General features: G+C 42.9%; 2 protein-coding genes across 2 annotated transcripts; both read left to right on the forward strand.

Moving 5' to 3' along the window:
- Positions 1-840: 840 nt before the first annotated feature.
- vwa7 (von Willebrand factor A domain containing 7) lies at positions 841-9,637 on the forward strand. Its single transcript, XM_056441199.1, has 16 exons — positions 841-1,080; positions 1,386-1,619; positions 2,262-2,358; positions 3,224-3,358; positions 3,493-3,688; positions 3,782-3,951; positions 4,823-4,935; positions 5,023-5,139; positions 5,478-5,690; positions 6,149-6,281; positions 7,008-7,160; positions 7,286-7,378; positions 7,486-7,778; positions 8,482-8,618; positions 8,777-8,936; positions 9,077-9,637. Exons 1-16 carry the CDS (start codon positions 841-843, stop codon positions 9,635-9,637), a joined length of 3,045 nt encoding a protein of 1,014 aa, XP_056297174.1.
- A 1,651-nt stretch (positions 9,638-11,288) lies between these two features.
- Positions 11,289-25,429, forward strand: LOC130210716 (sodium- and chloride-dependent GABA transporter 2-like). Its single transcript, XM_056441200.1, has 15 exons — positions 11,289-11,301; positions 17,274-17,399; positions 18,002-18,136; positions 18,888-19,028; positions 19,269-19,356; positions 19,457-19,589; positions 20,286-20,420; positions 20,498-20,601; positions 20,695-20,819; positions 22,958-23,070; positions 23,161-23,298; positions 24,212-24,314; positions 24,611-24,711; positions 24,826-24,996; positions 25,313-25,429. The coding sequence occupies exons 1-15, from the start codon at positions 11,289-11,291 to the stop codon at positions 25,427-25,429; spliced, it is 1,743 nt and encodes a 580-aa protein (XP_056297175.1).
- Positions 25,430-25,617: the final 188 nt, after the last annotated feature.

The following is a 25,617-nucleotide window of genomic DNA, read 5'->3' on the forward strand; positions in this document are numbered from 1 at the left end:
CTAAAACGTGACCATTTGTAAATGTCATTTTCACCATCTCTCATATTAAAATGTTGGGGAAATAATTTAATATACTCTTTGATTTAAAAAAAGAAAAATCATTTTTATCAGTTACAGTACTAATCTGAAGTATATCCAAAATGTATGATGACTATGATGACTATATAACATTCTATGTACGTCATCTTACATGTCATATAATACCATAACCTCACATAGTGAACATTATACAAAATATACAGTCTTCAATCCCAACCCGTACACAGACAATAGTATTTGAGCTTTAAAAGGACCTAATTTAACAGAAGTTAGAATTTATGGAACGAGAAGTTGGGGGACGCTAAAAGAGAGCTAAAAGGAGAGTTAATATTGAACTTATCCAGACAACTCCACTGAACTGTAAATGGCAGTTGTTTGTTGCTGTGGCAGCGGGGTGTTTAGGCTCAGCTGCAGAGTGGGTGGTTCAGGGAACGGTGTCGGGATGAGGTCTAATCGGCCTCAGCTGGTGGTTAATTGTTAATCAGCCCCAGCTGAGGCTAATCTGTGTGTGTATCCCCATAAAGGAGCAGTAGGGACAGAGGCACAGTCTGCAGTTAAATAAATGATATTACCAAATATCATCCTGGTGTGTTCATCCTTTGGTGCTTGGGGGGGGGGGAGAAACGTCCATGTGACAGTCGCCATATCAAAACATTTAGTTTTGTCGTGACTCGTATGGCGTCACTGTTCAGTGGCATCAAATTTGATTCAGGGTATTTTGTTTTGAAGGCGATGGCAAACGCCTCCGATTTATTTCATTTCATGCAGGTAGGTGTGACTTGCTCACCTCATCTTTAGGACATGACATCGCAGCACGGAGGAAGATTCTGGGACGGGAGCGGAAAGCCGGTGTCGATTCTGGCTTATCTTCTCCTCCTGTGTTTACCGAGCATGGGCTTCCTCCCCAACTTTTGGTCACAAGTGTTAACGCTGTCTTGGAACTCGCACACACACCAGCACATCACTGAGCAGGCCATTCTCAACGTCACCATGGAGACTCTGATGGGCATCACAAAATACCAGGGGAATGCAGAGGAACAGGTGAGTTGATATCTACTATTGCATGAGAGCTTTATTGCATTACTACTAAATAGTTTTAATTATGTTTTTTGAGCACATTTCATGAAAATTATATATATATATATGTGTATATATGTAAACATATATATGTCTATATATGTATATATAGACATATATATACATCTATATATGTATATATAGACATATATATATATCTGCATATATATATATAGAAATATATATATAGACATATATTTATATATAGACATATATACTGTATATATATATATATATATTTTTTAAATATCTGCCTGAATCTCTTCCAGACCAGAATGGGCCGAGGCTTCTGGAGAGCTGTGGGAGAGGTGGTGAAGTCCAATGCGGCCATGGACTTCTTGAACTCCACCAGGTCCGACCCGGTGTACCACTTTGATTCAGAGCGCGTGGACAGCGCCATGGGGCTGTTGCGGCAGTTCTGGGCTCAGACTCTGCTCTCAGTACGAGCCAAAGAGTACCAGAGTGCTCGGCACAGCTTGGGCCAGCTATTTCACTCCCTGCAGGTACACAGCAGTGTAAAAAAAAAAAAGAAGAATAAAAAAAAGAAAGAGTCCACAGTAGAAGTAAATACTATGATTATAGTAATTGCCATAAAACAAATTAATTGTTCAAAATAGGAAGCACAGGAACCTTGAATGATAATAAAAGCTGCATTACTTCCTCACCCTAAAATGTTTATAATTTTTAGAACAATAGGCACTCGTAAATACAATAGTGTTTTTGTGTTGTTGTTAAAGCAGAAGGGAAACAGTTTGTAATGTTATGTGATGTTTAACGCTTAACACCATGATTATTCTCGGTGGAAACCTTCCATGGGAATTAACAGGAATTTTTAGGAAATATTTAAATAATTTCATGTTTCTTTTCCTGCCCAAATAAGAAAAATAGGTAGTTTTTATGTTGAATTTGTTCAAAATTCCCAAGCTAACCTCCCATGGAAATTCTTCCAGAAATTGACCCTAAATGGTTAAACCATTTGCAACCCCATCTTTGAAGTATATTAACAGAGAAAGATGGAGCCCTAATGAGGATTTTACTTTGAATATACTGTGCCACACTATTTCAAACTTGTATGATGCAATGGTTAAAATGTGCTGACAAAAAACATAAATAATGCTTTCCCTTTCAAATGTGTGTGACGTCAGGACTTCTACAGCCACAGTAACTGGGTGGAGATGGGCCATCGCTTCATTTACCTCCACCTGCTGCAGCCAGAGGAGCCGGCCGTCCCCGTGGCCGCCGGTAATTCTTCACATCTGTGCGCACACTAGCACACACCCGATTGTGTAGTATGATTAATATTGTGATGATTTGATTGTGGCCACTAAATAGCAGAAATTCTGACTACGGTGATACATACTATGGATGTTGAGAGTGTAAAGTAGGTGGGCAGGCAAGTGGATGATCAGCTGATGGGCGGAAAACACTTAAAACAACAAATGGATAAAGTGAGGCAGGTCTAACAAGTTCAACAAAGTAACAATATTCTCTTGTGTAAATTAGACAAACAGTACGTTCCGAAATAAATAAAGATACATAACTTTCAGATTGAGATAATTGTCATCACTGCAGAGAAATGGCGGTGAGAATAAAAACAGTATTATACAAAATATGGGAGAAAAGTTCAAAATAAAACCCAACAATCTGAGTTGGAGCTGCAACAATAAACTGATTCATCTGAGCAGAAAATTCATCAGCATCTATTTAGTTAATTAGTTTTTTCACGCACACGTTCTCTGGATCCTACTCAAACGTGACGTGACCATTTGTAAATGTCATGTTCACCATCTCTCATATTAAAATCTTGAGAAAATAATTTAATATAGACTTTGATTTAAAAAAAGAAGAAGATTATTATCAGTTGCAGCACTAATCTGAAGTATATCCAAGATGTATGATGACTATGATGACTACCATGACTATATAAAGTTCTATGTGCATCTTACATGTCATATCATACCATAACCTCACAGAGAACATTATACAAAATATACAGCCTTCAACCCAAACCCATACACAGACAATAGCAAAGTATTTGAGCTTTAACAGGACCTAATTAACAATCCACTAACCCCCCCGTCCCCATCCCCGTCCTGTCTGTCCGCAGAAGAAACTCCCACCTGTATGGAGTGCTTCAGTGCCACCTGTCGAGACAACCTCCTGCCAAGAATGGCAAACACCCAGCGAGACGCCCAGCTGCTCACCACCGGATACTTCAGCACTTCCCCTTCAAAACCTCACGGTATGTCAGTGAAGCTTCAGCCACCAGATAAAAGCAAAGGGATGCATCTCCATATGGAACAGTGTGTGAATGCTGTTCCTTTTTAAAGACACTCCAGATGAAGCTTTAAGATAGACGGACCGTTTCCATTTCAGGCAAATGTAGTCACGGAGGTATTCTGGACCGGAGCCGCTACCTGGGAGCCAAAGGGGGCATCAACAAGGACAGCACCTCACCTCTCTTCTCCCCTCACCATTATCTCCACGCGGAGGCCTCAAGTTTAGCTCTGGAGGCCACCGTGAGTGTCCTGAGAGACATCAGAGACACTGTGGGCCGGAAAGCCTTCCTCAGGTAGGTGCTCGACAACCGTTACACAAGTCATCCTTGTTTAGTTCAGCTTCTCGAGCGCATTTCTCGATTTGTTTCCACGCGTCCTTCCGACAGGCTCTTCAGCGTGAAGCAGGTCCCCGCGTTGGTGTTTGTCATCGACACGACGGGCAGCATGTTCGAGGAGATCACTGCCGCTCGCTACCGGGCCCACTCCATCATCCAGAGCCGAGCCAACAGACCGGGGCAGCCGGGCACCTTTCTACTTGTGCCCTTCCATGACCCAGGTGAGAGCATCACTAATCGTCTTGCATGTTAAGCCTAGGTTCAGGTATAATGCAAGAGCTCCTGTGATACTAAGATCTGGTTTAACCCTCCTGTTACCTTTACATTTACTAACATATTTTACCCTCGGGGTCAATTTGACCCCAGCAATTAAAACCTCCAGAAAATTATTAGAATTTATATCGTTTCCCACGTTTAAGTGTGAGGTACTTTATGTTTGTTTGTTGATTACCTAAATAGCCCTTTAAATATATAAAAAAGTTGATATTTCTTGTGTTTGACAGTGAAAAACAGCCTGGGGTCAAATTGACCCCAAAGAACACCGACGTTAAACATTGAATGGGGTCAAATTTACCCGAAAGGTAACAGGAGGGTTAAAGAACTGGTGCCTTATAAAGATCACCGGAAAACTGAAAAAATATGCACAAAGACAGTGGGTCTCAACCTGTGATGTACCCCCTGTTAAATATTTGTTCAGCTAAGTACCTCCTAACTCGCCATTTTTGGTTAAATACACAGCGCTGTGTCATCAGTGTCTGATTTAATATAGAATATATATAATTCTGTTTATGAACTTACACTTATATTCTAAAATTATTTTTTTAATGGATGCTAATTTTAAATATATCATTCACCCATTCATACACTGATGGGAGGGGCTAAGGTTCCAACTGTGCATCAGCCGTAACTAACATACACACACATTCACAGACTCTAGGGAGCAATTTTGGGGTTAAGTGTCTTGCCCAAGGTCACGTCGACACGAGCTATAGCTGAGCCGGGGATCGAACCGCCGATCCTCCGACTGAAGGACGACCCTGCTGACCGCTGAGCCACAGGTGCCCTGACGCGTGTCTCTCCTGTGCTCTGCAGAGATCGGGCCGGTCTACGAGACCGACGACCCAAATCAATTCATGCAGCACTTGGAGAACCTGATGGCGCTGGGAGGAGGAGACGAACCAGAGATGTGTTTCTCTGCCATCCAGGTACATTAAGACGTGTGTACACGCGTGTGTCGACTCGACACATGTGAAGTAGCTAATTTCCCCATCTTGCTGTGTGTGTTTTTTAAGCTGGCACTCATTCACAGTCCACCCCTGTCGGAGATCTTTGTATTCACCGATGCGTCCCCGAAAGACGGCCACTTGTTCGACGTGGTAAAGGCCCTGGCACTGGAGAAACAGAGCAAGGTAGCACTTCATTTGAAAGAGATTGCAATTCAAGGGGACATTTTCAGACTCTCACCTTTAAATCCTACATCTGATTAAACACATTTGACAAATTCATGAATGTAAAACTAATTTAGAAATTGAAGAACTTATCCAAGTTGGCAGTTACTGGTCACACTGCTTCAAACTAGTGAAGTGGCATTACATATACAGTATATAGCATTTTAGGATGACGGTGTTCCTGTTATTAAGTATTGATTCTTATACTGTTCATTTATTGTGGAGAGAAACAAGCAAGTCGTCACATATTCTCTCCGCTCAACCATCTGTCATGTTACGTGGCCTGATTTTCCCCACAGGTGACCTTTCTCCTCACTGAAGACCCCAACTATACATCGGAGAGCAGAGGGAGGAAGAGGAGGAAGAGGAGGAGAAGGGAACTTTTGTCCCCTGATCGTTTCTCTCTGTACTCGTCCCTGTCCTCCCTGTCAGGAGGACTGACCATATTCACCACCAACTCTGACATCCGCAGTGTCTCTGCCATTGTGGAGGATAACACCGCCGTCGACAAGGTACGGCAGGAACTTCCTCCGATGAACCAAATCCGATGTGTTCCTAAGACGAAGAAGGAAACTCAGTGAATCAGGTTTTTCTCTCGTGGCCTTCCTGCAAATAGACAATGCTTGCAAGTTCTTGTCAATGCGTGCTCACGTATGTCAATTGTGAGAAGAGCAATTTATATAGTGAGGCTTTTAGCTTTCAGCAGTTTAAAAAAGGTGGACGAGAGCAAAGAGAGAGAGATAAAGATAAAACAATAAGGTTGTGGGCTTTAAATCCAAAACAATGAGATGAAAAACACACAAAAAAGCAAGTGGGAAGCGGCAAGATTTGGAAAAACATTTTTATACACTACCAAAGACCCCTTTTACCTAAAAATTCTCATGTGATACATTTTTGTTTTACAGAAATATTGTGGCCTTCCTCCCACTGTTCAGATTCCGAGCCCGTCTGTGTCCTCCTCCCTCCCCAGGTGACCCTCCTCCATGTGGAAAGTGACGAAGAGTCGATGTCCGCCCATTCCTTCAGAGTTGACAGCTCAGTGAAAAACGTCACGCTGCACGTCACTGGCATCCTGACCGAGTGTGTCCTCACCAGCCCGTCAGGTGTGTGTGTGTGTATATGTGTGTGTGTGTGTGTGTAAAGTGCAAGCCCTATCTTTTTATCCTGAGAACTATCGTCTGTGAACGTCACTTTGTGCTTGCTCATAAAGTCCTAGAATACCACCACTCTTCTCTAATAATAATAATAACGAACGGGCACTCGGTAGAGTGCATACCTTCGCATATCACAAGATTGGGCATTGAGTTATGAACATTTTGGCATTAGTTGCATGCCAATTGGATATAAATTGACCGTGCTATGGTAAAAAGAAGATGTTGACCTTTTCATGACCTTGACTTTTGACCCGATCGATCCCAAAATCTAAGCAAATGGTCCCCGGATAATAACCAATCATCCCACCAAATTTCATGCGATTCGGTTTAATACTTTTTGACTTAAGCGAATAACACGCATACAAATAAATAAATAAATACACGGCAATCAAAACATTACCTTTCCGCATTTTCAATGCAAAGGTAATAATAGATTCCATTTGTAAGGCACTCTTCATCCAAGAATCTCAGAGTGCCAGAGCCAGTACATAGTTACAACTATAATAAAAAAGGAATATTTGAAACAAGTCAACTAAAAGTGATAAATGCCTTTCTGAATAAAAAGGTTTTTAGGCCAGTCTTAAAAGAGTCCAGTGTCTGCGTTGCCCTTAGGTATCATCTTTGCATTACATAATAAACAACAATACCACTGGTTGATTGTTCTCTTCCCGTTAGACCACAGCCAGTCTCTGTTGAGCCAGCAAGGCCCTCTGGCAGAGCTGCAGCGCTTCGAGGGTCTGTACCGCATCCGCCTGCTGCCTCCCGTCCAGCCGGGCGAGTGGACGCTGCGAGCCGAGAGCGACGGACGCCTCGCGTTCCACGTGATAGGTAAAAGAAGAACGAACAAAAACACGTCAGGCATCGAGAGAATCCTCGAGCAGTCGATTCATTCGTCTTATTTAAATCCTCCTTGTGCTGAGAAAGGGTATGTGTATGTTGATGTGCACCCCCAGGTGACAGCAGTGTAGATTTCCTGTATTACTTTGCCACGGTAACCAATGAGACACACCCAGGTCTGGCCAGAGTGGAGGGTAGTCCAGTAGCAGGTGAGAGTTATTTTTTCCTTTTTATAATATAATTAAGTTTTGCCAGCAGGAATGTGTCGACAATTTAATCACCGCTGCCTCGCCGTGCCTCTAATGTGATGATTTAGGAGCTCCTGCCTTTCTGGTGCTGGCTGTGACGGGCCGGGCTCCAGACGAGGAGGCGGCGTTCAGTCACGTGACGCTGCTGGGAGCAGACGGGGAAAGCCTCCAGCAGGTGCAGCTGAACTCCTCCTCCTCCTCATCATCTTCATCCTCCTACTCTGTGGAGGAGCTGGTGGGACGGGTGGACTCTGTGCCCAGCGGGCCGTTCTGTGTCCGGCTGACAGGCCGAGACCGCAGAGGAAACAAGCTGGAGAGGGTTTCCGCAGAGATGGTTCAGCCCACTCGGGTTCAGATACAGGTAGTGATTACCTTCGCATTGAAAAGGCGGAAGGTTATGTTTTGATCGCCGTGTATTTATTTATTTATTTGTATGCGTGTTATTCGCATAACTCAAAAAGTATTAAACCGAATCGCATGAAATTTGGTGGGATGATTGGTTATTATCCGGGGACCATTTGATTAGATTTTGGGAACATGTTCATAATTCAATGCCCAATCTTGTGATATGCGAAGGTATGCGCTCTACCGAGTGCCTGTTCTAGTTGCTCTTCGTTTTGGTGAAGCCCTTTTCTGATGCAACGGGCAGTTTAGGGAACAGCTAATGTCTAACGTGGTAATCCAGGACCACGGGAGGAGGCCAGGCGGTCGGCCGTGGGAATGGGATTGTTTTTCCTTCAAGCCTGAGAACCAGGAGGAGGGAGGGAGACTTTCAATAGCAGCTATATATTTCCATCAGGAGATAGTGGAGAACATTTTGCTACATTAATACTGATTCTCAGTGTTGTGGTTAAAACTCGATCATTGCTGCTTCATAGAAAAGGAAAACGATGCAGCACTAAAACCGTGTGTTGTTCTCCATTTTTAAATATCTCACATCTCAGAATATGACTTTCCGTGGTGATGGATTTTTCTGGTTCATGCAGTTTCACATCGGCGTACCTGAAATCAACCGTGTGTTGTTGTGCTGATGTTTCATCGTTTATGCGTCCCCTTCTCTTCAGGTGTTGTCCGTCCCCCGCCTGGTGCCTGGTCACAGCACAACGGTGGCCTTCGACATCCTGAACCACGGCCCGGCCCGACTCTTCAGCCTGACCGCCGATGACGACCGTGGATATCTTCAGAAGAGAGGACCTCACAGGTGGCGCAGACAAATTCAACACTAATTTGTTTAACGAGAAGATTTCATTTCGCTCTATGGATCCTAAGAATGTGATGTTAGAGAATGACTTGTCACGTCCTTTTCTGGCCTCTACGGAGGAAACGTTTGTTCTTTAAGTTTGAGTTTCTGACCCTCAGGTTCCACGTCGCAGAACACGGGTCTTTCCGCGGTCAGGTGGACCTCCTCACCGCGGCCACGGCTCGGGCAGGAGCCGCCGTCACCCTGACACTCGCTGTGCGTGCTCTCGACTCTCCGGACTCAAATTACGCCGTGGCCTACTTGACTGTGATCCCTCCGGTGAGCATTAAGCGATACGCTTGCTTCATACAGAGGTTTCCTTGTTTGTTTGTTTGTTTGTTTGTTTGTGTCCGTAAAGATCTGACTCTGCTCATTGAATGTTCTGCGTCTGACTCTCACGTCATCTTTTTCTCTCGCAGGATCGTGACACGTCCCCGCCGTCCTGCGCCGCGACGCGAGCCCCGTCCACGTGTCCTTTCGTTTGCGGCGAGTCCAGCTGGAGCGTCCCTCTGGTCGTGTCGGACAGGGGCCGCTCCGGCCTCGCCGCCCTGCAGCTGCAGCGCGGCGAAGGCGTCCTGACTTTATTCCACAGCCCCCCCCGACCTGCAGAGGACAGCCTGGCGGAGGACCAGCAACAGACCCACAGGGACAAAGCAACCAGCGGAGGCCACCACCACCACCACCATCAACACCACCACCACCACAAGGCCAGATTAGAGAATGGAGACCCACCCCTGAATGTTTCTGGATGGGCACCCGGTGGTTCATCTCAGCCGCTGTGGGCGGAGTACACGTCCAGCTGCTGCTCCGCTCAGGCGGAGCTGCTGGTGTGGGACACGGCTGGAAACATGAAGCGCTGCCATCTCACATCTGGCCAGCAGCGGCGGATGAGAGACGGGAGCAGAGAAACCAGCGGCGCTGGGCGGATCACGCTCACGGGGATGTATTTCTCGTTGTCGCTGCGGTCTTTTCTGCTTTAAGGTCGACGGGAAGACAAATGTGTTGCAGGTGAAATCTACGTGTTGATCACTGGATATAATTGATCCTGAAGAAGCCCACTCTGGATCCAGAGGTATTGGCTAACTACAGACCGATCTCTAACCTCCCCTTCCTCTCCAAGATCCTTGAGAAAGTGGTCGCAAATCAGTTGTGCGACTTTCTACATCATAATAGTTTATTTGAGAAATTTCAATCAGGATTTAGAAAACACCACAGCACCGAGACGGCACTGGTGAAAATTACAAATGACCTCTTAATGGCAGCAGATAAAGGACTCCTCTCTGTCCTGGTCTTGTTAGACCTTAGTGCTGCATTCGACACCATTGACCATGACATCCTGTTACAGAGACTGGAGCAGTCGATTGGCATTTCAGGCACGGCACTAATTTGGTTTAAATCCTATTTATCAGATCGATCTCAGTTTGTATTTGTAAACGATGACGCCTCGATAACCACCAACGTTAATCACGGAGTTCCACAAGGTTCTGTGCTTGGACCAATTTTATTTACCTTATACATGCTTCCTTTGGGCAATATTATCAGGAAACACTCCATAAACTTTCATTGTTATGCAGATGACACTCAACTATATTTATCGATAAAACCAGAGGAGCAACCAACTCTGTAAAATTCAAGCATGTCTTAAAGACATAAAAACATGGGTGGCCTGCAACTTCTTGGTGTTTAACTCAGACAAAACCAAGTAATTTTAATCGGCCCTGAGCACCTCAGAGATCAATTATCTGGTGATGTGGATTCTGTAGACGGCATTGCCCTGGCATCCAACACCACTGTAAAGAATCTTGGCGTTATCTTTGATCGACTTGTCCTTTAACTCCCACGTAAAGCAAATCTCAAGGACTGCATTCTTTCATCTACGTAATATTTCAAAATCAGGCACATCTTGTCTCAAAAGATGCAGAAAAATTGGTTCAGCGTTCGTTACTTGAGACTGGATTACTGCAACTCCTTATTAGCAGGCTGCTCTAATAAATCTCTTAGGTCCCTCCAGTTGATCCAGAATGCTGCAGCTCGTGTTCTCAATAAAACTAAGAAAAGAGATCACGTCACTCCTGCACTAGCTGCTCTGCACTGGCTCCCAGTAAAATCAAGAATCACTTTTAAAATTCTTCTCTTAACCTACAAAGCCTTGATTGGTGATGCTCCATCATATCTTAAGGAGCTTGTCGTACCATATTGCCCCACTAGAGAGCTACGCTCACTAAATGCGGGACTACTTGTAGTTCCTAGAGTCTTAAAAAGTAGAATGGGAGCCAGAGCCTTTAGTTATCAAGCTCCTCTTTTATGGAACCAGCTTCCAATTTCAGTCCGGGAGGCAGACACAGTCACCTCGTTTAGAGTAGACTTAAGACCTTCCTCTTTGACAGAGCTTATAGTTAGGGCTGAATCAGGTTTGCCCTGGTCCAGCCCCTTGATATGCTGCTATAGGCTTATAGCTGCCGGGGACGTTTAGGATGCACTGAGTACCTATCTCCTCTTTTTCTCTCCTTAAGGATGAATTTTCATCTCTCAATCACACGTTACTAACTCTGCTTTCTCCCGGAAGTCCTTTTGACTTTCGTCTCATGGGGTCATCGGACCCTATGAGACGGCATAGATCCTATCTGCCTGATGGATCGTCTGGGTCGTGGAATTCCTGCTCATGACTACGCCACTGTCCTGTTGAGACTCCGCCCTCCTCCTCCCCACCGCCATCTGCCTGATGGATCGTGGAGGTCTCCATCGTGGAATATGCCTACTATGAACTATTCATACACTCTGTCATATTCATTGAATGTATTTAACTCTAAATCTGTCCTTCTGTACACATTACATCTATTGCATCTGTCCATCCTAGGAGAGGGATCCTCCTCTGTTGCTCTCCTCCAGGTTTCTTCCCTTTTTTTCCCCCTGAAGGGTTATTTGGGAGTTTTTACTGGTCCGATGTGAGGTTTTGGGGCAGGGATGTCTATGTGTACAGATTGTAAAGCACTCCGAGACAAATTTGTAATTTGTGAAATTGGGCTATACAAATAAACTGAATTGAAACTGAATTGAATTGAATTGGATACCAGCAGCACACACACACACACACACACACACACAGCTGCACACAAGACAGATACAGAACAAATGTCATCTGATATGGAAAGAAACATGAATGTCTTCATTTCTATTGTGTGCTTGCCAGTGTTGGGCAAGTTACTGAAAATTAGTAATTAGTTACAGTTACTTCTTTTAAAAGTAATTTAATTACTTTACCAGTTACTGTATATCAAAAGTAATTAGTTACTAGGGAAAGTAACTTAAGTTACTTTTGTCTGCTTTTTTAATGTAATTAACAGTACTGAACAGTCAAACACAATAAACATATTTTTTAGACCTATTTATTGCAATCAACAGGGCAACAGGCCTTCAAATCAAGCAGTAGTACAAAAGTCCCTTTTAATACTTAACTTAATACAAAATAACTGTCTGTCATTTAACAGTGTTTTTTTTTACCACATTAGGCCCAATGAAATAAGTGATTGGCCTACAGTATTAACACTAATTAAGAGAAAACAAAGGTGCCTTGAGGTGCTGCATATAATTGAATATGTGATTTAACAAAACGTTAACAAAATGTTTTAACAAACATGCCTCATAAGGCAAAGCTAAATATTAGGGCTGGGCAACGATTAAAATTTTTAATCGCGATTAATCGCATGATTTCCCTGATTAATCGCGATTAATCATTTATAAATAAAATATAATTCAAAAGTAGTGTATAGCGCACTTCTATTTGAAATGTTCTGCCATATGAATGAAAGTGCCATAACATGTGTTGTCCCTGTTAGAGTGAGACACCAGAAAACACTTTCAGTGCAGTTTGTCAATTCCTAGAACTTGACACTTATTTTAAATGTTCTGCCATATGAACTAAAGTGCCATAAAATCTGTCAGGACATTGTCAAATGTATGCAGAGACACTGTGACAGAACACTGGAGACTGAAGCAGGGACATGACATGAGGCAGTCGTCGCAGCAGCGATCATCTCTGGTGCTCTATCTGCTCAGTGTGGTGACTTTATCTGAAACATTCCACTGCTGTGCAACTTCAGTAAAGTGTCCAGCATGTTTCAGCATCATGTGTCTCCTCTGTTTTCATCAGTCATGGCATGTGAATGCCCACTTCTCATCAATATAATGCTCAGTAACTCCGAGGTCATTGTGGTTTGCGGTGATGTCCAGTAGGGTGACCAGATTTGAGTTTGTGAAAAGAGGACATCTGGGGGCTGAGAAACATCTCTCTTGTTCTGCCTGTTTTGTATACATGCCTAAAGGTGCCTCATATTTCTATGAAATAATATCGGCATTATAATTATTATAACTATAATTATTATAACTTTGGATTTTTTGTTGCCCCCTCAGGACTTTGTACCCTCGCTGGCCGTAGTGCGCTATGGGAGCCGACGCTGGTTGTAGTGTACAGCATGCCCTGACAACAATGAACTAGTGGAGGGTGCTCGTGTTGCCAGATTGTGGTGAAAAATGCTCAAAATGGTTGTATTTGGAGGATAATTATCGTGTATCTGGCAACCCTGAGATCGATCGACCAATGACTGTCCTGTAAACCGTCAGAGCTCACGTAAGAGGGAGATACCATTTCCAAAACTTGTCAGGGTAAATAGTTTATGAAAATCCAGGAAAACAAATATCCGCAAAATCCGGACGTTTTGGAGCTCAAAAGCATTTGGCTCGTCCTGGTCACCCGATGTCAGTCGTCCCCAGTGAGAGCAACACGTTGTGAAGCTGTCGCTTTTGCAGTCCTCTCCTTTTCATACACCTGCCGTCATTTGTTGAGATTCTTTTTCCCCCACAAATACTCTGACTTTATGATGTTATGTCCATTGTTTTGTCGTCTGCATTGTTTATAGTCCTCTAGGTGTTATGTCTATGTATTGTCTTTTGTCTAAAAAAATTATTATTAAAAAAATAAATAAATAAATAAATAAATAAAAAAAAAAAAAAAACATGCGTTAATGCGCGATAAAATAATTGTCAGCGTTAATTAAGCGTTATTAAACGATTAGCGTTAACGCGTTAACGTGCCCAGCCCTACTAAATATAGATAAGAGATGAGATTCTCAACAAACGTTAAAATGGGCTAACAAGTCTCATCTCTCACCTGACCAGTAGCCACAACATTGCTAGCTCTCAAACCAGTTATTGTACCTCAAGAGAAGCTTCTCAAACTTTTGATCTGAGAGCCTATTCAATATCAATATCAATATTATATATCAATATTTTCATAATATTTGCAAAGTCTATGGATCGCCATATTTTGGGTGACATAAAAAGGCTAATATTTTAATTCAATTTAATATTTTGCTTGGGAATAGGTTGACAACGCTACAATGATATTAATCAAGGCTACAACATTATGTTGCTAATCATTAGGCCTTTGTCTCTCTTTACCAGTTGCCACTTGTGTTTGTCCTCTTGAAAATAAATCTGTAAGCATGGCACATTTGGCAGCATCCTCCTCCAATGCCTTTCTTTTTTTCAACCTGGCTTTTTCAGCCCCTCCTGCCCTCTTCCTCCCGTCCATCCTCCCTGACGCGTGTCGCTGCAGTCGGGCCGGCCCAGCTATCCGTAGCTGAGAAAACATTTTGGAAAAGACCGCTAAGGATCGAACCAACTCTAATTTGGAGGGGTGAACTTCCTCGCATGGGACACCGGTTGTACCATGCGAGGAAGTTCTCTCCCAAATTGAGTTGGTTGGTTCCATAATGGACTGAACCAACTCTATTATTTGGGAGGGGTGAACTTCCTCCCATGGTACAACCCATGCAGAGGCTGCGGTGTCAGAATGCGGAACGTGTGTAGCCCACTTTAAGAGAAGATGGACTAACGCAGGGGTGGGCAAACTTTTTGACTCGCGGGCCACAATCGGTTCTAAAATGTAACAGAGGGGCCGGGCCAGGAGCATTTGGACACGCAATGTAATTTATTAAACCTGGAGATTGCGTCTGTTTTTTATACATTTCAATTTAAGGTGCAAAGTTAAAGTAATCAACATTTACTGGAAAGAGATCAATGGAAACACTTTCAACATTCAAAACAAATTACCCAACGAAATACTCAAGCTCAATAATTTCTAATTGTTTTAAACCCTGCAAAATAATGGACGGATTGTCCTGAGAGATAGACTGTATTAAATATCCTGCCTGCAGCAGAAACTAGAAAGGGGTCTTTAAAGTCAGGGCGATGTGCGGCATCATCTGGTCAGCATGTGTATGAACCCGTCACAAACAGACAGCGCTTTACTCGAGAAAATATGACCCTAAAGCTGACAATTGAAGTTTGATTTAAAAAAATTCTTCATATCTCTTCTGAAAACACACCTTTACTCATGTGGACGAACTGTTTTGGTGTTTGAAATTGGTTTACCAAAGGTCATAGGTTCACAAAAGCAGTGAAATATCTGAATACAATGCTAGATACATGTAATTGCACCTGTCCATCCTGGAGAGGGATCCTCCTCTGTTGCTCTCCTGAAGGTTTCTTCCCTTTTTCCCCCTGAAGGGTTATTTGGGAGTTGTTCCTGATCCGATGTGAGGTCAAAGGTCAGGGATGTCTACGTGTACAGATTGTAAAGCACTCCGAGACAAATTAGTAATTTGTGAAATTGGGCTCTACAAATAAACTGAATTGAATTAAATAAATGCGGAAAACCAAATTTTGTATTAACATTTTTTTAGTAAAAATTATGTGGTCTGTCACACATTCACCAAAATGATAAAGATGGGACTGAGAAATGACTTCATATTGCAGATAAAGTTTCATGGGGTGTGTGCAAATAAAAAATGACCATTATATATTTATTTTTTAATAAATATGTATTGTCCATAAAAAATAAAAAACTACATTGTATACATGTTGTGAAATAGAAAACAGAACACAACTATTGACTTTTTACAATATGGCTTCACTATAATAACATCATGTCATCGTGTTACGAGTCCTCTCTGCTGGCCGGGCAGGTGGAGCTGCAGGCTGAGCTGCAGGCGCTGGTGAATCCTCTCTGTAAAATACAAGACTAGTCAGCACCGCGCACGTTACGGACACCGGGACGGACACCGTGACACGTAACGTTTAGTAAAGACTCTTACCCGGTCCAAGTGGCTCTCTTCTGGCTGCGTGTTCCTCCTCGTGGCTCTGCAGCCCCTTCAGGCTCCGCGCTGCTCTCCAAAATCACTGCAGCTGTTTCTAAATGAGTCTCACCTGTGTGGTGGGCGGGACCTTTGTGATTTACTGAGTGTTCATTGGTTGTTGTTTTTTCGCAAAATGTTGACAGACAAACGGATTGACAAATCATGGTGAAGGGTTTTGTGTGACGAGTACTTTCCGCGCCAACGCACACCGGAAGTAAACAAATTCGCGATTTGGACAAATTCGGCGGGCCGGATTAAAAAGCCTAACGGGCCGGATGTGGCCCGCGGGCCGTAGTTTGCCCATATCTGGACTAACGTGACAAATGTCAACAAATTCTCGACCGGCCCAGAAGTGAAGCGGCCCACCGGGAACTCTCCCGATTCTCCCGATTACCCACCCCGGGCCTGTGTAGGCCTATCTTGTCTTCTTGTCTGCAAGTGTTCATTTTTCACAAAAGAGAGTAACGCGAGTAACGAACTCATTTCAATTTCAGTAATTGTAACTGCGTTAATTGATTTAAAAAAATACTTCGTTACATGCTCGTTACCGCTAAAAGTAGTGGAATTACAGTAATGTGTTACTTTGTAACGCGTTACTCCCAACACTGGTGCTTGCTACTGTAATTTGTAAAAAAAGGTGCTGAATAAAGAGTTAATCATTGTATTATTACTGCCACTCTTGAATTATTTGCTGTTGTGGACATCTGATATTACAAAGAATACATTACAGCCATGAGGTGAATCATTTGGACATCACTTTTCAGGAAATAATAATAATTCTGGTCGACTTTGCATTCACCGCATTCTTTAGTCACCAAGACAAAGCCAACATAAATTGACATTGTGATTCAGTTTATAGGATATAAAGGTATAATAATGTTTAACTGACAAAATAATGACTTTCGTTAAAGAAGTAACTTATCGCCTGAGTAAGTGAAAGTCATTATATATTCGTAGACACCTTCTAGATATCAGATCTCAGCCCTGTGGTCAGTGTATCAGGCTGGGTGTGTGATAAAATGCAGATAAGAATTTTAAAGAAATTTAGGAATAAAAGTATCGCAGTGAGATTATTGTTTACAGTGTGTGTCCGTCTCATACTAAATAAACTGAATTGAATTGAATTGAGAAACCAACCATCTGCGCTTCATTTTGATAGATCTGAAAGAACACGAGAAATATTTGAGCTGAACAAGACAAAGCATACAGCGACAAGGAATCAACCTCAACCTGGCCGATAATTGACGTTTCCATTCAGAACTGATTAACTGGTCAGACCAGTCGGGCATTGCACGGCGACACAGACCCAGTGGTGACTATAAAGCCGGAGAAGACCTGGACACTCGGCGCGTGGGTTAAGAGGACGCTCGGCTTCAGACTGAGCTCTTGGGAACGATGAATGAGGAACGTGCCACAAAAGACAAGCGAGTGGAGGAGAGAGGACACTGGGGCAGTAAGGTGGAGTTTCTCCTGGCCGTGGTGGGGAACGTCGTCGGCCTCGGCAACGTGTGGAGGTTTCCTTACCTCTGCTACAAAAATGGAGGGGGTATGCAAATTCCGAGGTTCGCCTGTTCCCTAAAATGTCTCGTACGTGTTGTTGTATGTTATATTTTCACGTGTTCTGATATTATTTATTCTTACGCTTCTCATACCTGAGCTCTCAGACACAAAAACTGAGTTTGGTTTTGGGTCAGACGGCTGATTCATCTCGGGGTTATCCAGGGGAGGGAGAGATGACGTTGGAGCGAGAGGCCCAGGAGAGAAACAACACACACATAATAGTTTGAATTTGATATCATCTTTGAAGATCAGATGGAAACGTTGTATGTGTCGGTCTCGTCTAGGCCAGGGAGGATGCGGTTGTCCTCCCTCATTCCAGCCAGGTCCAATTAGATTGCAGATTCTGAAAGGAGTCAGGTGATGTTAAAACAATATTTTCTCTGTTTTGTTAGATTTCCTCTTCAACCTGCGACTTGAATGGACTTCTCCCCTGCTTTTGAAATTGCTGTGCCGATATTTTACCTGTGACCAGAAGAATAAATCAACTTTAACCTTAGAAGTCGTTTCACCGTTATTATAAATCTCCGGACTTCCATTTCTCGATTCCGCTTTTAATGTATTGCATTGTTGCATATTTTGTAAGTTCAGGTGCGTTCCTGGTGCCGTACCTGGTGTTTGTGGTGACCTGCGCCGTACCCCTGTTCCTGCTGGAGACCACTGTAGGCCAGTACACCCAGGAGGGCGGCATCACCTCCTGGAGGAAGCTGTGCCCACTGGTGGAAGGTCTTTATTGACGATTCACGGGAAACAATCTCGGAATGACTGATTTTGCTCAATGAGTATAGCTGGCAGCTTTATTGTCGGCTTATGTATTATATAAGTTTAATGTTTAATTGAGGGGTGGTTACACAGAGAGGAGAGGGGGGCTGGCTGTGGCTCAGTGGATGAATGCCAGCCGGGAAAACATTGACAAACTGGCAACCGCATGAACTCTGTGACCCTTTTCTTTATTTTAAAGGTGAACTACACATCAAAGTTTACAGGTCTTGAAAAAAAAAAAAAATGTGAGGGTGTGGAGTTAGAAATACGTGATTTTTACAGCACACTTTTTATTCATCTTTTGATAGAGAGGGAGAAAGAATGGAAAAAAACATGTTCTAGTTCATCATTTACTGTAGATGTTCAATCTCTGCAGTGCTTTTTAAAACAAACTGTAGTTCTTGCTATTATTTATATTCAAAACATATTGACCTTACAGATTGGAATTTTTTATTCACAACAAAGAAATATTTGGAGCTCACATCGATGAAGAAATTAGGAAAATTGATTAATTGATATAAATATATATCAGCTACTAACCTGGGTGACATCTTAAATGAAGCGACCTTTCATTCTGGAGAAATCAAGATGTCTTTTAATCCATTTATCGTTATGGAAAAGTAGTCTCTCACAGTTAGTGAGCAGTTTTGGTGACACATTGGGTCGGCTTAATGGATAAATGGAGGGGTCAGGATTTCTTTGTGTGGCCCCGCAGGTATCGGCTACGGAGGGCAGCTGATCCTCTTGTACAACTCTGTGACCTACCCCCTTATTCTGGCCTGGGCCCTGTTCTACTTGGTGTTCTCCTTCAGCTCAGAGCTCCCCTGGGCCAGCTGCAACAACGACTGGAACACAGGTACAACGGAGACGTAACATTAATGTTACGATCGACGCGCCAGGGACTTTGCTGTCAATTAAATAGATTTGTGAGAAGCAGAATTTAAAAATAAGGGTCCAAATGGAATCAGGTGAAATATTCAGACTTTTACCCCGAATATGGGTCAAGTTTTAAAACCCTTGAATCCTACATTGCCCATAATGCAACTGGATAGCATATTTAAATCCCGAGTCCGAGTTTGTCTCTCTATTCTTTCAGATCACTGCGTATACTTTTCCACACAGAATAAAACCGTTGCGTGGACCAATCAGACCAACACCACCTCCGCTGCCACAGAGTTCTGGCAGTACGCACACCGACAGACAAACTGAGCCTCTGGGTTGATTTAAATCTGCCAAAAATGTGTCTTATTATTCTCAATAATACACGTCTTGTGTTCCTTCTAGACGACGAGTGCTCTCTATCTCGGGGGGGATTGAGGAGATAGGCAGCATCCGATGGGATGTGATGTTGTGCCTGATTGTAGTTTGGATCATCTGCTACTTCTGCGTCTGGAAAGGGGTCAGGTCCACAGGAAAGGTATTTTAATAAGCACTAAAGCTGTGGTAAAAGTGTACACCGTTTATCTCTCAATGCCTTAAATCAGGGGTGTCCAACTCATTTTCACCGTGGGCCACATCAGCACCCCGGCTGCCTCTTAAAGGGCCAGTACTGAAACTCTGTGTAAACTACTCCCGAACGTATTGTAAAATAAGATAGATGATGATATATACTTTTATTAATCCCCAAGGGGAAATTAGTTCTCTGCATTTAACCCATCCTTAGTTATTAAGGAGCAGTGGGCTGCAGTGATGCGCCCAGGAAGCAACTGAGGGTTCAGTGCCTTGCTCAAGGACACTTCGACTTGCAACAACTAATGGGGAGAGCCGGGATCGAACCGACAACCTTGGGGTTGCAGGACGACCCCCTTACCCCACTGAGCTACAGCCACCCCCCGGAAAATAACTCTTTGCATTTGATTATTGTTTCTTTGAGTGTCGAAATATTGTACGTAATAACATTTCTCTAGTATTATCACATAAATCCAATTCATTTGAAACCTTCAAAATAAAAGCACAGCATATTTTTCTTAAGTTTCTTGAAGAAAAGGTGATCATATGTCTTTCAAGCCGTCAGGGACCACATTAAATGACGTGGCGGGCCGAATTTGGCCCACGGGCCTTCTGTTTGACACCTGTGCCTTAAACGATTGTCTTTCCCCCCCCCCCCCCCCAGGTGGTGTATTTCACTGCTACCTTCCCATATGTCACGTTGGTTATTCTTTTGATCCGTGGACTCACTCTTCCTGGAGCTCTACAAGGAGTAGTGTACTATCTTCTGCCTGACCCCTCAAGACTCACAGACCCTCAGGTATGGGAGATGCATTATATACTGTAACGGTGTGGACTTCATGGACACATGTACTCACTGTTGCTTTGTTGAAACAGGTTTGGATGGAGGCCGGGGCTCAGATCCTCTTCTCATACAGTCTGGGCGTGGGCTCCTTAACTGTGCTCGGCAGCTACAACCCCTACAACAACAACTGCTATAAGTGAGTATTCCTCCAGGTCGGACTGAGAGTTAAAACGTTTCTCCATTTCTCTACATGCTATGAATTCATAGAGTTATTTTCTGTGTTTTGCAGAGACTGTCTGTGGCTGTGTTTGCTGAACAGTGGGACCAGTATAGTAGCTGGGTTTGCAGTCTTCTCCGTGTTGGGATTCATGGCTCACGAGCAGGGCGTTCCCATCGCAGAAGTGGCCGAGTCAGGTAATGCAAGCCATCGGAGAGGTTGTTCAGAAAGATGCAAAGTATCCAATATTTCACCCAACCCCCCCCCAAAGAAAACAAAGGCAGATTTGTGCATGAGAACTTTGTTTTTCACCTCACACACCCTCAAATGTATCCTGTGACCCTTTGTAGAGGCCTGACCCCGAGGTCGGGACTACACGACCTAACTGTGGATAAAGTAGTTGAAACTTGCTCCAGCTGCGAAGTGCCCACCCCATGCTCTGCTCCCAGTATACGACACAACACTTCAAAACCTGTGCAGTATAAATACACCGTGCAGTTATTCTATCTGTACATATAATATTTCAGTAAAAAAAAAAAAAAGATTTTACTGTTTTTTATTGCTTTTTTAATAATACTTGTTTTGATCTCGTTTATTTTTGCTATGTCTCTTGTTTGCACTTTACATCCTGTATGTTTCCCCACTGTGGGACTAATAAAGGTTTATAAGATAAGATACTCCTTTATTAGTCCCGCAGTGGGGACATTTACAGGATTACAGCAGCAAAGGGGCAAAGTGTACACAAGACAGTCGGATCAAATATAACGACAATAAATAAAACAGGAAAGTCTACGGCAGCTAAATAATATATGCAATATACAATAATATGTACACACAGGCAGAATAAATATGGCTATTTCCACAGTGTATTGGTATTAATACTGCACAGGTTTGAATCTAATGAAGTGTTTGAGTGGTTTAAGGGTTTTTAAGAGTGTTATGGTCTACTGGGAGCTCAGCTGCATATCTTATATTACTAATAAAGGATGCTCTTATATACTGTAGCGTAGGATCTCATTTACCCAGTATTTTAAGTTTACTAACTCAACAATAAGGGCCCAGCTGGCTAGCCCGTTCCTTCACTACAAAAAACACGCAGGACACAAAAAACACAACCCGGAATACAGTTCATTCAGTGTCTTTCAAGTTTTATATAGTTCTTCGGGTCAAAAGAAACAAACATTGTCCTTTAACGGAAAACCCGACTCAAAAGGAGCCTGCAGATAACTGAAATATTTCTCTTATCACGTTAATTAAATAACATATCATTTCCAAAACCACAATGAAATAAGTGTGTGGGGCAGTGGGATGTGTGCAATGGCAGGAGGGTGGAAATGTCCTGTAGAGTCCAGTTCAGAAGATGGGGAAGGTGTGTGTGTGTGTGTGTGTGTGTGTGTGTGTGTGTGTGTGTGTGTGTGTGTGTGTGCGTGAGAGAGTGTTTGTGTGTGTGTGGGATTGTTGGTAGAAACAGAGAGGTCGGGCCTGGAGAGGAGGGTGTACAGGACTTATCTGTAGGGCATTTCTGTAGGGAAGGAGATTCTCGGGCATCCGAGCAGGATCTGGTCTGGAGGGGCTCCTGACAGCTACTTGGATCATCTGCTTCTCAAGTCTTGCTTTTCCGGTTTCACCCACTCTCGCTCCTCGCTCTGGCCACCATGTTGGTTTTCCCCCAAATGTTTGTTGGTTCTCCCTTCTTTTCCTGCTCACATGTGCTCTAATTTATCAACTTTTAGGTTCCACCCACTTTTCCTGTGGGGGGAGGGCACCTGTCCTTCGCTACAATACTGATTCATCAATATTACGAATATGCTACGTCAAATATAATGTGTAAATCAACAGGGGCCTTTCACCACAGCGTGAGTACTTTTACTGAAGTAGAAATTTGACTGCAGGACTTTGACTTATGAGTATTTAAGTGGAAGCTGTTGCTGCCATCTTGTGGACAACAGTAGACATGACAAGCACATCCACAGCGACTCAGTGCTGCTAAATCTCATACTAGGTGTGTACACGTGTATCTACACACACACACTTTCACAATACAATTAGTATAATCAGGCATTGGAATATAAAATGTATTCATGTTTCAAATTGTACATGATGGTGAGATTAAAGAGAATTTTTTCAGTGCTATGTTGTACTTTTCTGCTCTTCCTCGTGTATCTTTGTGATTTCCAGTAACTTGAGACTGAGGAGAGGTTGTTTATTCGTTACTTGATTGATGAGATGTCCACTGCATCGCCATCTGGATGCAAAGGATTATCAATGCTAAATTGGTTCTACAACATAAGGCAGATAATAGACGGGGGCCGGGTCGGGCGTTGGTGTTTTCCAGGTCCAGGCTTGGCCTTCATTGCATACCCTCAGGCTGTAGCCATGATGCCTCTGCCCCAACTGTGGTCCATCTGCTTCTTCGTCATGCTCATCCTCTTGGGTCTGGACACACAAGTAAGATGTACTCTCGATGAACTCTATGTGAGGAGACAGGAATTCCCATTCGTCAATGTACTTCTTGTGTCTCGCCCTTTCTCTGGACAGTTCGTCGCCATGGAGGTCGTGATGACGTCCATCATCGATATGTTTCCCACGGTGATGCGCAGGCCGGGCCGGCGGGAGCTTTTCCTCCTCCTCTTCTGCCTCACGTGCTTCTTCTCTCAGCTGATCATGGTCACCGAGGTCAGTATTTAGTCATGTATGTACATGTACACACAGAGAAATAATGGTTCTTAAAGGGTTCTTTAAAAGGCTTTGTGGTTCTACGAAGAACCATCACCTACTGAAGATCCATTTTTTCTTTTGAGGCACCATCATAGGTTCTTTGAAGAACTCTTTAAGAAAATGGTTCTTTAAAGAAGCGTGGTTTGAAAGGTTATTCTCTATGCAACCAGAAATGATGCACTAAAGAACAATTTTGTAAGGTTCTTTAAGATATCTTTATATGTTATTTAAAGAATCACTTAAGAAAATTGTTCTTTAGAGAACCCTGGTTTGAAAGGTTATTTATGGAACCAGAAATGGTGCCTTAAGGAATCATTTTTTAAGGTTCTTTGAGATATCTTTATATCTTATTTAAAGAATTACTTAAGGAGATGATTCTTTAAAGAACTCTGGTTTGAAAGGTTCTTTGTGGAACCAAAAACGGTGCCTTAGAGAACCATTTTTAAGGTTCTTTGAGATATCTTTATATGTTATTTAAAGAATTACTTAAGAAAATGGTTATTTAAAGAACCCTGGTTTGAAAGGTTATTTATGGAACCAGAAATGATGCATTAAAGAACAATTGTTTAAGGTTCTTTGAGACACCTTTATAGGTTATTTGAAGAACTATTTAAGGAAATGGTTCTTTAAAGAACCCTGGTTTGAAAGGTTCTTTGTAGAACCAAACATGGTTCTTCTATGGCATCACTCTGAAGAACCATTTTCGGTTCCAGATAGCACCTTAATTTCTTTGTGTGTATTAGCAGTGTATTGATTCCCAATTATAACAACTTTTAAGTGATGATTTTGTTTCATCATTATAACAACATTCATGACTCTGAAATGAAGTCAAAATAATAGCACCATGTGAAGTACGTGTCGCTGTCTCCAGGCAGGAATGTACGTGTTCCAGTTGTTTGACTACTTCGCTTGTAATGGAGTCAGCGTCCTCTTTCTCTGCGTGTTTGAAAGCCTGGCACTGGGATGGATATTTGGTAGGTGTACAGTTTTTTTGAAAAGGGTTAATTTCATAAAGGACCTAAATAAATGTGAGGAGACTCGCAAAAGACAGACATAAAAGGAAAAAGCTAAATCAAAGCAACTGAGGCTGAGATATGACTTTTAGTCCCTTTAGTAAAAAAAAAGTAAAAGTATTTGTATAATGCATCAAAACCCTGATGTCATCATTGTGGTTATTTTCTCAGGCTAACGCCTTAAGGCATCTCTAACTAAAAGTAAACTGGTCTTTTATGTGAAAATAAATAACTGATCATGCCACCTCCCCTCCAAGGGGCCGAGCGGCTGTATGCCATCATTAAGGACATGACAGGTGTGCACGCCAACCCCTTCTTTAAAATCTGCTGGCTTTACCTCACACCGCTGGTCTTACTGGTGAGTAACTTTCAACGTTGGATTTTTCATGCTCGAGATATTCTTTCACGGAAAAAAAGTCAGGATAACTTCTGAATCCTAGGATAACTTCTGAATCCCTCGTTTTGTTCTCAGGGCTGCTTAGTTTGTTCTTTCGTGAAGTATCAGCCTCTGACCTTTAACCGCTGGTACGTGTACCCGGCCTGGGCCTACGTGTTGGGCTGGGTCCTGGCCCTTTCCTCCATCCTGCTTGTGCCGGGATGGACGCTGTATAAACTGGCAACTGGGACTGGGAACTTCAGGCAGGTGGGACACCTGTGTTATTGATTGTGATAATTAATTCGAGAAATTGCTTCGTGTACCTCACATGATCACATTGAGTATGTCAATAAGCTAAAGAGAAATGCATGTCTGTATATCCCCATACACGTGTACTAAATGCTTAAAAAAGGCCAGAAAAATGACTCACGCTTCTTATAAAATGTCCAAAACGAGGAGCTGTCATTTTTAGGATTCATGATGATGATTATTAGGCGGTATCGTGAGTCTTTCAAAACAATGTAGGTCTCGTTTTACTCATTTGCTTCAAGTTATTGGTGAATACGTCTCTTAATTTTCTCAGCGTTTACACCATCTGTGCCAACCGGCCGCCGACTGCTCACTGACCCAAAAGAGAGAAGGAGCTGAGCTGAGGGAGCACCTCCGAGGGGAAGGTCTGCACTGGCTCACGTCCGGTTGATATCCAACAGGAAATGACTGTGAACTCTTTATCAACATGTATGCATGCAACAACTTTCCGTTTTAATCTCTTTGTATTGCCTTGTTTGAAAGGTGCGACATAAATAAAGTTGACAACAACGTACGAATGAATAAGTTCTTGACACGATCACGTCTTTATAAAAGATGAAAAGAGGTTATTCTGTCGCC

This window comes from Pseudoliparis swirei, chromosome 20 (genome assembly GCF_029220125.1).
Source record: "Pseudoliparis swirei isolate HS2019 ecotype Mariana Trench chromosome 20, NWPU_hadal_v1, whole genome shotgun sequence".
In the NCBI taxonomy this organism is placed as follows: Eukaryota; Metazoa; Chordata; class Actinopteri; order Perciformes; family Liparidae; genus Pseudoliparis; species Pseudoliparis swirei.

Bases quoted from the DNA above. Each gene is read 5' to 3' on its own strand.
- vwa7 (XM_056441199.1), top strand. From the start codon at position 841: ATGACATCGCAGCACGGAGGAAGATTCTGGGACGGGAGCGGAAAGCCG. The intron at 3,359-3,492 runs GTATGTCAGTGA...TTTCCATTTCAG, and splicing joins TTCCCCTTCAAAACCTCACG to GCAAATGTAGTCACGGAGGT. The intron at 3,952-4,822 runs GTGAGAGCATCA...TGTGCTCTGCAG, and splicing joins TGTGCCCTTCCATGACCCAG to AGATCGGGCCGGTCTACGAG.
- LOC130210716 (XM_056441200.1), top strand. The intron at 17,400-18,001 runs GTATGCAAATTC...TTGTAAGTTCAG, and splicing joins CTGCTACAAAAATGGAGGGG to GTGCGTTCCTGGTGCCGTAC. The intron at 19,357-19,456 runs GTACGCACACCG...TGTTCCTTCTAG, and splicing joins GCTGCCACAGAGTTCTGGCA to ACGACGAGTGCTCTCTATCT.